General features: G+C 36.2%; 1 protein-coding gene across 1 annotated transcript; it reads right to left on the bottom strand.

Annotated features, from left to right (window-relative positions):
• Positions 1-11410: 11410 nt before the first annotated feature.
• Positions 11411-11953, bottom strand: LOC110663900 (uncharacterized). The gene has a single exon (XM_021823380.2). It carries the CDS (start codon positions 11951-11953, stop codon positions 11411-11413), a length of 543 nt encoding a protein of 180 aa, XP_021679072.2.
• Between the last annotated feature and the right edge of the window lie 1381 nt (positions 11954-13334).

Here is a 13334-nt window from a genome sequence, read left to right as displayed (position 1 = left end):
TTTTTTGTTAAATATTTATTTGCTTATTAAGCAATAAATTAAGCGTGTAATTTTATTATATTCAACATTGTGTTTTATAGAAGGATGGCCTGTGAGAATTATCGATTACATCGGAAGACCCATCCCTACATAATGTTACATATAGCAAAAGATTGGTCCTAAATATGCCACGGGCCTTGGAGGAGGAGAAGCATCTTATTAATCGACGACCACCATATCTAGATCCAGGCCCACTAGTGCATGTTTTTGGGGAGTTGTTAGAAGATCCATTAATTGCACAACTACAGCCACAACAGAGAAGGTGTAGGGGTGGTCAAGCAAGATGAAGGGAGCCATCCCATCCATTTACAATGCCATTGACTGAAGTGGTGCTACACCTTGTCTTTTATCATCCTTTTAAGAGTTATGATGCAAAGGCTTAACCTCCTACCCAATTTCCTAAAGCTAGTCCATCAACATCCATTTCAACATTGACTAAATTTTTATAGAGCCAGTAATGGATTGGACCTCTAGTCCATCCATGCTAGGCCCTTATAGATAGTGGATGCCTCGTCCTCACATCATATGAAGCAACAAGAAAGGACATCATTTGATTTCATAGAGACTCAGCATGAGAGGATAACATTTAATGCAATGTTCATCCCTTTCTCTGGACTATACATAGATATATCTTCGACATCACAGTATGGTTTCAGTGGTGTAGAAGCTTCTTAGATGTATTTTGCACCTTATGATTCTGAACTGGGGACTTTTGCATCAGGGGTGGGACTATTTGGGCATTATGAATCTAGTTTCATACAAAATAAGCCAAGTCCATCTTTAAGCATATAGCAAATGAGACCAGAACTTCAATTGATGTCCACCAAAGATGTTGATGAATTTGAAGATCAAGGAGAACATCACAGACACAGGAGGTAGATCGGTGCATTACATAATGCAGGACAGAGGAGGTGTTCCAGATGTGGCACGTGACCTTTTTAATTTTATCTTCTTGTAATTTATTTTTTACATGTATAAAATATGTCTCATAAATGATATTGTGTAACAACTCCTACCCAGTCTACAGTGTAGCCGAGTAAGGCGTGCTACATTCGGTGTCGGAGCACCCTTTCTTATCTTACTTTATTCTTTTAAAAATTTTGAAATCATTATATTTTAAAATTAGTTAATTTTCTAAGGAGAAACTGACGAAGTTTATCCTATTTTATTACCATTTGACGTATTTCACTGTTTACTTGTTTAAAAATTTCAACAAAAATTTTCAGTAATAATCTCATTCATACACGTCATAATCATCTCAGTAATTGAAATATCATTTGAATTGGTATCAGAGTCGCTCGCGTGTCCTCTTGGGTGATGGTGGGGCAAACCTCAGCGAGGATACTGAGTCCCGAAAGGGGGGAAGAAAGGTCCCTTAGGCAAATCTCATATCGGCAAAGCACAGAGATGGTCTTGGGTTCAAAAAGTAATGATATATAAAATGGGGAAACTAATCACTAGAGGTGCCTTTTGGTGGAATGGCCTAGAGAGTTGAAAGAACTCCAGGATTAAGCGTGCTCGCTTAAGAGAAATCCTAGGATGGGTGACCTCTTGGGAAGTTCTCCATTCCACCTATGGGACAAAACCATGAGGCTTATGGCCAAAGCGAACAATTCCTCCAGTGGTTGGAGCTTGACTGTTACACATTACCTAAAAAAATTCGCATTTATTATATTACATAAAATTAATTTTTTTTAATTATGTTATTAATTTTTCAACCATAAACAATGTTTGCACAATAATGAATTTATAAATATAATAAACATAAGTCTCAAAATTTAACTTATCTATTAAGTACGTATTTAATATTTTGAAATAACATAAATCCACACAATAGTAGCAGTCTTACAAATAAAAATCTCCATCAAGTACCTAGTGCATAGTTTTAAAAAACATATATCCATACAATATTCCATATAGTGCATACTTATGAATACATTACTATGTAATTTTCTTGCAATGCCCATATTTTTCACCTTCAATTGTGCACTTGGCAACTTTAAAACTGTGATGACTTTTCAGTTGTCTCATATATTCATATAATTGGAATTAGTTATTCCCGAATTCTTCCCTTGCATGGACTGTATTCACATATTTAAAAATAATATAAATGTGATAATATAAATTGATTGACACGCCATTTTATATAACACTATAGTTATAAACATACTTGATCTTTTATTGTTTTCCCTTTGACAATATATCTCTTGTGGAACAAGTAGAGTTTCCATCCATGTTAATAAACTCTCTGGATTTGGGATGACTTCCTCAAAGAAAAATGTTAAAACTAATTCATCATAAGTGTCAACACCTTATTGCCCCCAAATTTGGGATAACGAATGAAAATATCAAAGGGAACAATTTCAATAACGACATTGACTTTTTAATTTCTAGTATCTAGTAGCCAGTATTAATAATTTTTTGTAAGAAATTATTAGCCTCAATGACATGCTCCCTTATGCGTCTTCCTGGCTTCCTTTTTAGTTCATCAATGTTATACAACCTAAACCAGATATTTTGTATTGCAGTTTGCCCTCTTAAAATGTAGGAAGTGAATTTGATAATGATCATCTAGAAAAAATTTGATAGGACTATTAAAGAAGCAGAAGATTAACAACACATAATAATGAATAAAGCAGAAAATTGACAACACATAGTCAAGTCCAATGCAGGTGAGTGACAACACATAATAATTAAAAATGTTCATGATTGACAACACATAATATCAATAGCCACATAAGATTGACAACACGTAATAATATAATATGCATATGATTGATAATGCATAATAAAGTCCAATACGGATGCGTGACAACACATAATAATTAAATTTTTAGTTGATTGAGAACACATAATATCAACAGTCACAAATGATTGACGACATATAATAATGACATATGTAGTTGATTGATAAGAGGACACCATAATAATATAATTTCTACAGAATTGATATCATATTCATAGCAAATATTAATGCACTAACCATTACGCAATATCTCGAATTCTATTATTTTATATAAGAGAATATACAATGTGATTCATTTGCAATCTTACAAAATGAAGGAAGTTCATCAATTAGCAGATGTAGGAAGTAGGTTCTTCCAAAATTTCACAATGAATATCACAAAGAGAAACATCATGATTGGAAGGAATATTATACTGGACTGCAACGTGAATGGACTTTTTGACTTGCTAAATCAGATCAATTAATTAAAGCTGTACGAGACTTAGGAGGTAAGATTGTGAAACAAAAAATAAATTGCAATGCAAAAGACAAACATCCAAACTTATGAAGCAGCTATCAGGAGAATCCATGAGGAAAATAATAGGCTCTTACTCCATCAAAGTAGGTATTGTATGCTAAAGTTGGCAAGAGATCAAGCAAAAATAGCTAGTCATGAACTCTCAATCGGTGAGGTCAATAATATCCTAACATCACCTATGTATGTGTCAGACTATGAAATGTCAGATGTAAGACGTTAGTTCTACATTCATGTGGAAATTAAAATTGCAACATCTAAATGAATTGTGCTGCCCTAATGATTTTACTTAGTAGTTAAATTTTCACTATCGCAAGAGTTTTGCGATCGCTAGACGATTCTCATCGAAATGAAAAGTGAGGAGTCACCACTTTAATTTTAAGGAAAATTAAAGAAAACCATTTTTATTTTTGTAAAAGGTTTGACCACTTCTAAGACAGAGATTCTAGGTTCGAGGTCCGTATATATGTGGGGAAGGTGTTAGGCACCCCATATCGTCCCTCAACCAGGGCAAGCAGATTTAATGATATGCCCTTTATAATTTAAAGCCCATAATTTTGGAGTTAGAATTACGATGTTGGTTCCCAATATTTATTATAGGAACGATTGATATTTCACTATTCTAGGTGCCCCAAGAATAAAAGTGAATGGGACAGCCCTAAAGTGAGTTCAGATTGTGTTTGTTTAATTTGTTATATATAAATGTATTTTATTAAATTCCTTCCTCCCCGACATTAAGACTCTAATTCTGAAGAGGTATTATTTGGTCCCTAGAGATTCAAATGAGTGAGGAGGACTCTCGGCTCACTCATCATTTACTTCATCATTAGCATCCAAATAATTGAAGGTGTGGTGTGTGCATAGTGAATTTTTATACCTAAACCAACATGTGTATAGATTTTCATTCCTTTTAATTAGGACTCTAATTCAAAAGAGATGTGCTAATTAAAGCCTAGAGAGTTCTCTTCATCAAGGAGGACTCTCAGTTAATAAAGAAAAGTCCCATCATCGACATAATCAATCGTAAACCTTTACCCATATTGTCTCATCTTAAATTATTCAATGTTTTCATGACTTTGGTATTTTATTTGATTGAGCCAAATAGAGGGAAGGACTCTCCCATAATAACATAAGAGGCACACCAAGGAAGGACTCTCCCTTGTGTTATGAGTGCGGGGACTCCAAGAAGGACTCTCCATTAGGTCTTAGTAAAAGATCTTGTAAAAAATTTAAGGTACTTGGAAGGACTCTCCTGTAAACCGAACATTGAAATATATTAGGTAAATTTTGTAAAAATAAGAAGTTTATAAAATTTTGTAAAAATAAATAAACACCAGGGAACCCAAGGAAAGGACTCTCTCCCGATTCCCCATATTTTACAATGAGATTTTAATTGACAAAAAGACTAGCCAACCTTCAAAATGATATTTTGTTAAAATAAGAAAGGTATTCGAAATAAAATATAACTTAAAGCAGCATTTTTCGAACTCATGTTATTTCCCAAAACAAACAAAAAGAATGCACTATTCCCTAACTTTCTATTATATAAGAATGCAAATGCATGTTATGTGCGCCTTATTTCCGACCTCTTGTAGTTTCTGAACTCATTCCGACCTCACTTTATTATTTTCTGATCTCTTATCATTATTGCCAAGCTCTCTTTACTTTTGTTATTGTAGCCGAACTATTAGTGCAACTCATTATTATCCAAACTCTAAACATTATTCTTATACTATGAAAATAATGCAATATAAAAATTACTGACATAGAAAAGATGATAAGATGATGAAAACCACAAGGAATAATCTACGAAAGAAATAGGGAATAATCTTGATTCTACATCTTTGTGAGTTCAGCCTGAGCTAATATTCAGTGTTTGGATCTTAACTTATGTATTATCTAGATGAAACTTGGCTAACCACCTTGAAAGAAACATACAGATATCAAAAGTTTTACCTGCGAGTGAGCTTTAGCAATAATGGGAGTTACGAATGATGTTTGAGGACGTAGTCAAGGCACTTCAAGAAAATGACAGGGGAGTGAGAATTTTGGGAGGGTGAGCTAATCAAATTATAATGAAGATTTTTTAGAAAATTGACGTTTCTAAAGCCTCCTCTAACTATTCAGTCAGCTCTCTTAAAGAATGGATTTTTTGGCCCCCTCAACAATGAAGATTCTAGGTATATATAGGAAACAGGGGTCTTGAAATGTAGGGTCAGGATTCAAGAGGGAAAAGATGAAGGGTCTAAATTTAGAAGGACAAAATCCAAAGGCCGAGAATTAAGGGGATCAAAATTTAGGGTGGAGATTTAACTCCAGACTCCCTTGTCATTTTTCCTTTAATCCTACGATTGGGAATTATGCCTTACAAACCAGATCAAGGGCTGGGATCAAAAGGTACCAAATTTATCTGCGTTCCTTTAGTCTGATGGCCTAGGATCTGTCCTTAAAGATGAGGTCAATAGTGCAGATTTGGGCGTACCATAGTGCTTTAACTACCTTGAATCTGATGATTGGGATTCATCCTTGCAAATGAAATTGAAGGTAGAGATTAATCGTACCCTAAATGCTTTAACTAACTCAGATCCGATGGTGAGAAATTTGATTTTACAAACCAAGGACCTTGATTTAAGTGATTTCTAATGATCTAGTTGTCCTGACCATTTTCGATCTTTATTTGCCATTTCCCGACCTTTGCGATCTCTTTATTTGCTACCTTAGCCCGTTCTCTTTTTATCTGATCTTGTTTCCCCCTTTAGGCCACGTAATCTAATCTCTACCAACCATTGGCCATCTCAAAAACTCTTTAGCCGATTTCTGTGCTATCCCTTTATTGTTCAACCTTTTTTTTTTATCCGACCTGCAGTTACTCCTAGCCCCTTCAACCAATCTCTGTTACCCAATTTATCCTTATTTGGTCTCTTCTGGTGCGCATTAAGTATCGGAAAAACATTAAATATTTCACTAACCAAGGCTTCCCTTCGGGTCTCACAAACATTAAATGCCTAGAGCTATATATATAGGGGTGGTGAAGGATGTCATTTTCACATTCCACATTTCTGCTTTCTCTCTTCTCTCTCAAATCTTCAGCGAGTTCCCTTTTCTAGTTCTTGATCTCCAGCGACGTTTTCCATCGAAGGTACAGTGTTTGCTCTTTTTTCATTATACATTTCCCCTTTTTTACTAAAAATGAGCGGCACCGATAGTCAGAGAGTGGGGAGCCTACCATCAGTACTTATTTCGCGTTCCTCTAATGAGGATGAAGAAGTTGGGCCAAATAGGCAACTTGGAATAGCAGCCCATCCAATCTCTAATTAGCCTGCCGAACCGAGCCGAGGATGTAACGATCGGACTCCAACTACTAGAGGAATTGTCCGCTTTGGCCATAAGCCTCATAGTTTTGTCCCATAGGTGGAATGGAGAACTTTTCAGGGTTAAGTGTGCTCGCTTGAGAGAAATCCTTGGATGGTTGACCTCCTGGGAAGTTCTTCATTCCACCTAAGGGACAAAACCATGAGGCTTATGGCCAAAGCAGACAATTCCTCTAGTGGTTGGAGTCCAATCGTTACAATTGGTATTAGAGCCGCTCGCGTGTCCTCTTGGGCAATGGTGGGGCAAACCTCAGTGAGTACACTAAGTCCCGAAAGGGGGGGAGAAAGGTCCCTTAGGAAAATCCTACATAGGCAAAGCACAGAGTTGGTCTTGGTCCAAAAAGTAATGATATATAAAATGGGAGAACTAATCACTAGAGGCACCTTTTGGTGGAATGGCCTGGAGAGTTGGAAGAACTCCAGGGTTAAGCGTGCTTGCTTGAGAGAAATCCTAGGATGGGTGACCTCCTGGGAAGTTCTTCATTCCACCAATGGGACAAAACCGTGAGGCTTATGACCAAAGCGGACAATTCCTCTAGTGGTTGGAGTCCAATCGTTAGGATTTCTCTCAAGCGAGCACGCTTAACCCTGAGAAGTTTTTTATTTCACCTATGGGACAAAATCGTGAGGCTTATGGCCAAAGCAGACAATTTCTCTAGTGGTTGGAGCCCGATCGTTATAGAGGACAAGCTCTGATCCTAAGGAAAAGAGCTCTCTCAGTGAATGAGATGGCGTTCTGAGGTTTATGTCAAGCTAAAGGCCTAAAACTCATGGTGAGAGTCTTTGTTAAATTACATCAGCTCGCCTAATGAAAGAATAGTGAATATTAGTTCTTTCAGTCGAAGCCAAACTGTGGACTCGTCATCATCTTCTTAGCAATCTTAATTAGCAAAATGAGGCCCACTGATGAATTTAAAGTGGACCTCAAAGTGCATTCCCCTGGCTTCCACATAGATTGCTCTAACTTCATAGCTTAAAATTTTCATGACATAACTTCATAGCTTGTGGGAAGAAAACAATTACGTGGTTAAACTACAAAGTATGGATTTATTGTTCGGACAAAATATGGTGTCTACAGCTGCCCCTCTTTACATGTTTGCCATTAAAGAGAATGAATTTCTCTTTTAAATGGGAAACATGTAAAGACCAAGACTCGTATTTTGGATGGACTGAACTAAATAAATTGAATGCTAAAATTAGGATCAACATGGATCTTGAATCCAGAGGTTGATGACAGGAAATTAAATTTCAGGAGTTTAACATCAACTTGGATCGTGATCCAGAGATTGATAAAAAAAAAATTAAATTAAAAATCAACTTAGATCTTGAATCTAGACATTGATTGCAGGAACTTAAATTACAGGAAATTAAAAAAATCGACTTGGATCTTGAATCCAAAGGTTGATAACGGGGAATTTAAATTGAGAGAAAATAAAATCAACTTGGATCTTGAATCCCGAGGTTGATAACAAAACATTTAAATTGCGAGAAAATAAAATCAACTTGGATCTTGAATTCAGAGGTTGATAATAGGAAATTTAAATTGCAAGAAAATGAAATCAACTTGGATCCTGAACCCAAAGGTTGATAACAGGAAATTTAAATGCAAGAATTAAAAATCAAGTTGGATCTTGAATCCAGAGGTTAATGGCACGAAATTGAAATGGCATGAATTTAAAATCAACTTGGATCTTGAATCCAGAGGTTAATGGCAGGAAACTTAAATTGTAGAAAATTAAAAATCAACTTAGATCTTAAATCCAAAAGTTGATAATACGAAACTTAAATTACGAAAAATTAAAAATCAACTTGGATCTTGAATCCAGATGTTGATAACAAGAAACTTGAATTGTGAAAAATTAAAAATCAAATTTGATCTTGAATCCAGAGGTTGATAACAGGAAATTAAATGCAAGATTTAAAAATTAACTTGGATCTTGAATCCAAATGTTGATAACAGAAAATTTAAATTGTGGAAAATTAAAAATCAACTTAGATCCTGAATCCAAAGGTTGATAACAGGAAACTTAAATTGCGGAAAATTAAAAATCAACTTGGATCTTGAATCTAGAGGTTGATAACAAGAAATTAAATATAAGAATTAAAAATCAACTTGGATATTAAATCTAGAGGTTTTAATAGGAAATTAAATGCAAGAATTAAAAATCAACTTGGATTTTGAATTCAAAAGTTGATAATAGGAAATTTAAATTATTGAAAATTAAAATCAACTGGGTTCTTGAATTTAGATGTTGATGACAAGAAATTAAATGTAAGAATTTAAAATCAACTTGGATCTTGAATCTAGAGGTTGATAACATTAAATGAACAGGAAAACAAACAACTGTTACTAAGCATAAATGAATATGTTGATTTTGGGCTTTTATCTGATGAATGTTTAATCATTAATTACTTACTAATAAATTTTCAAGTGTATCTTAATGCTCATATGACAAAGCAAACCTAGTGTAGAAGTTTTACCCTGATCAAAAGTTCACTTAACCATGATCCCGAAACTAGATGATCAATGGAAGAAGCAAAAGTAGGCCCAAAGATAAGACTTTTCTTTTGTCTCCCTTCATCTTCCCCTTAGTTATTCAGAGGTTCCTTTTATAGATAGTGGCTTCTCTGATTTTCATCCTCCTTTCTTACTTCACAGGAGCGCCTTTTTAGGTTTTCACTCCTTATTTTTTTTTTAACTAACTTTTATAGGATGCCCTTTCAGGTTTGCATCCTTTACTCATTTTACAAAAAGGGCCCTTAAGGATTTTGCTTTCTTTCCCTCATCTTGCTAGGGGCGCCCTCCCGGATTTTCACCCCTACATTTTTTTTAGCTCGAGTCCCACTTCTTTGGTATTATCTTGTGTCTATGTGTTGCTTGTTCGATAGTTATTTATCCCTACAATCTCAAAGCAATATATATATAGTTGCCTGCATTTAAATTCTTATCTAATAATAAAACATCGATAAGTCAATAGAGCATATTCCAAAATAAATGGGCTAGAAGGGAATTATACATAAAGTATGAGAAAATTTATAATAAGAAAAAGGATTATGCATAAAGAGGTATACAAATTTTAAAGGAAAGGGTACCAGAAAATCTCATGAATTCCTTTCAATTAACTTTTAGGTCTTCATTACTAGAGATAATAGTAATCTTCAAATGAACCCTTATGCCATGGTCACCCACTGCCTTCTAACTTTGGCCCAACCTTATCTGTCTGTTTCCCATCCTACTAGGAGTGCCTTTCAGGTTTTCTCCCCTAGTTTTTTTTTTTTTTTTTAACTTACTTTTACAGGATGCCCTTTTGGGTTTTCATCCTTCACTCATTTTACAAAAAGCGCCCTTATGGGTTTTTACCTTCTTTTCCTCATATTGCTAGGGGCGCCCTCTCGGGTTTTCACCCCTACATTTTTTTTAGGCATAATATCTTTTTACAGCATCTGTGTTTATTGGCTTTGATAATTCTCCGCCGTCCATGTGAGTTAAGATCAGAGCTCCACCTAAAAAACCTTTCTTTATGACATATGGCCCTTTATAAATTGGTGACCATTTTCCCTGAGGATCACTCTAATTTGGCAATATTTTCTTCAATACTAGATCTCTAGGCTAGAATTCTTGAGGGCGCACATTCTTGTCAAATGCCTTGGCCATTCTGCTTTAGTACAATTGTCCATGACAGATTACTGCTAGCCTCTTCTTACGATTAAGTTAAGCTGATCAAGCCTTGTTTTAACCCATTCCACTTCATCTAACTCTGCCTCCATTAAGATCCGTAAAGAGGGGATTTCTACCTCAATTGGTAAAACTGCTTCTATTCCATATGCCAAGGAGTACAGAGTTGCCCCAGTAGATGTTCTCACTGTAGTCTGGTATGCGTGAAGGGTGAATGGAAGCATATCATGCCAATCTTTATAAGTGATGGTCATTTTTTTAATTATCTGCTTGAGGTTCTTATTGACAGCTTTCACAGCTCCATTAATTTGAGGTCGATAGGGCAACGAGTTGAGGTGGTGAATCTTATACTGGTCACATAACTTTTGAACATTTGAGCCATTCAAGTTTTTAGCATTGTCAGTAACGATCTCACTGGGGAGTCCATATCTGCAGATGATGTGATTTTTGAAAAAATTTATGAATGCCTTCTGGGTGACGTGGGCATAATGAGGCAGCTTCAATGCACTTAGTGAAATAATCAATGGCCACCAAAGTGAACCTATGACCATTGGAAGCTTTCAGAGTGATTGGGCCAATGACATCGATACCCCATATTGTAAAAGGCCACGGGGCCACCAGATTATAAAGTTGATGGGGCGGGACGTTTATCCGATCAGCATAAATTTGGCACTTGTGACATCTCTGGAATTATTCTATACAGTCCCTTTAGTCCTATAGTAACCCCATCGTAAGATTTGTTTGGCCATCATGTGCCCATTAGCATGTGTAACACAATTGCCTTCATGAGTTTCAAAGAGAATCTTCTTAGCTTCATTTGCATTTACACATCTCAGCAATTCACTGTTGAAACTTCTTTTGTACAAAACTTCACCGCTGGGGAAGTATCCCATTGCTAATCTTCTGATCATCCTTTTCTCACTCTTATTTGCCCTTAGAGGATATTCTCTGTTCTGGATATATCGTTGAATGTCATAATACTAGGGTTTTTCATCCACCTCTTCTTTAATCATCAGGCAGTATGCAGGCTCACTTCTTGCTTTGATCCATAGCAACTGCACTTCTTAGTCCTCCTCCATTTGGGTCATAATTGCCAAAGTGGCCAAAGCATCTACGAACTGGTTTTTATCACGGCCCAGGTGAGTAAAGGAGATTTCTTCAAATTTGCTGATCATCTCTAGGAGATACTTCTGATATGGGATTAATTTTGGATCTTTGGTCTGCAATTCTCTTTTAACTTGGTAGATGATCAAAGCAGAGTCTCCATACACATCTAATTTCTTTACTTTCATCTCGACAGCAGCTTGTAAACTGCTTACACAAGCTTCATACTCTGCAACATTATTGGCACATTCGAATCTTAGCTTGACTACTATCGAGAAATGTTTCCCATCTGAAGACACTAGTACTGCTCCAATCCCATTACTTGAAAGGTTAACTGCACCATCAAAATACATCTTCCACATGCCAATTTGCCCCTCAGTTTTTGTACTTATCTCATTGATATCCTCATCGGGGAATTCAATGTTGAGAGCCTCATAATCATTAATAGGATTCTCTGTCAGGAGGTCTGCTATCACACTTCCTTTCACTGCCTTTCTTGTCATATAGACAATGTCGTATTGAGAGAGTATGACTTGCCATTTCGCTATCCTTCCTGGCATAAATGGGCTTTCGAAGACATATTTGATCAGATCCATCCTGGATATGAGCCATGTTTGGTAATTCAACATATAATGCTTGAGTCAGTTTGCGGTCCAAGCCAATGCACAACAGGTTCTCTTCACGAATGAATACTGCGACTCACATTCAATGAACTTTTTACTTAGGTAGCAAATGGCTCTTTCCTTTCTTCCCATGTCATCGTGTTGTCCAAGGACACATCCCATAGAAGTCTGCTGAACTGCCATGTATAAAACTAATGATTTACCTGCCACTGGAGGAACTAGTATAGGTGGGTTTGATAGGTATTGCTTGATCTTATCAAAGACCTCTTAGCACGCTTCATCCCACTTTGAGGTGCTATTCTTCTTGAGTAGCTTAAAAATGGGTTCAGCTTTGGCTGTAAAATTAGAGATAAATTTAGAAATGTAATTCAATTTTCCTAGAAAGCTATGCATATCCCATTCTATTTTTGGGGATGGCATTTATTGGATAGCTCTAAATTTATCTGGGTTAATTTCTATCCCCTTTTCACTGATTATAAATCCCAGCAGTTTTCCTAACTTCACCCTGAATACACATTTTGCCGGGTTTAGTTTCAGTTTATATTTCCTCAGCCTTTCAAACACTTTTCTCATCACCTTTACATGGCTTTCTGTCCCTCTGGACTTGATGATCACAACGTCCACATAAACTTCTATTTATTTATACAGCATGTCGTGGAACAATGTGACCATTACACGTTGGTTGGTAGCTCTAGCATTCTTCAGCCCGAAAGACATAACCATGCAACAAAATATTCCCTATTGAGTGATGAAAGCAATCTTCTCCTTATCTTCATTATCCATCAAAATCTGATTATACCGTGAAGCTCCATCGATGCATGAACATCTCCCTTATCCTGCTGCGTTATCGACCAGCACATTAATGTGGGAGAGCAGGAAGTCATCTTTTAGGCTTGCCTTATTAAGATCCCTGTAATCCACACAAACTCTCACTTTATCATCGTTCTTCATTATAGGGACCACATTAGCTACCCACTCAGGGTACTTTACAACTTCCAGGAACCCAGCCTCATACTACTTCTTAATTTTATCTCTGACATTTAGCAACGTGTCGGGACCCATCCTTCTCAGTTTCTTCTTTACTAGCACTGTCTCTAGAATCAGAGGAATCTTATGAGTCATAATTTGAGGATCTAGGCTTGGCGTGTTGTCAGCTCCATGAGAAAACATCCATGAACTCCTGTAATAACTAAACCATATCCTCCATTTCCTCATTATTTACCACTTTGAGTTCCTTTTTATCCTCTTCTGTCCCTAAGTT

The sequence above is a fragment of the Hevea brasiliensis genome, chromosome 10 (assembly GCF_030052815.1).
Source record: "Hevea brasiliensis isolate MT/VB/25A 57/8 chromosome 10, ASM3005281v1, whole genome shotgun sequence".
NCBI classification, from domain to species: Eukaryota; Viridiplantae; Streptophyta; class Magnoliopsida; order Malpighiales; family Euphorbiaceae; genus Hevea; species Hevea brasiliensis.
This window is presented reverse-complemented; position numbering and strand designations above follow the sequence as displayed.

Coding starts and splice junctions, on each gene's coding strand:
- LOC110663900 (XM_021823380.2), bottom strand. CDS start 11,953: ATGACAAGAAAGGCAGTGAAAGGAAGTGTGATAGCAGACCTCCTGACA.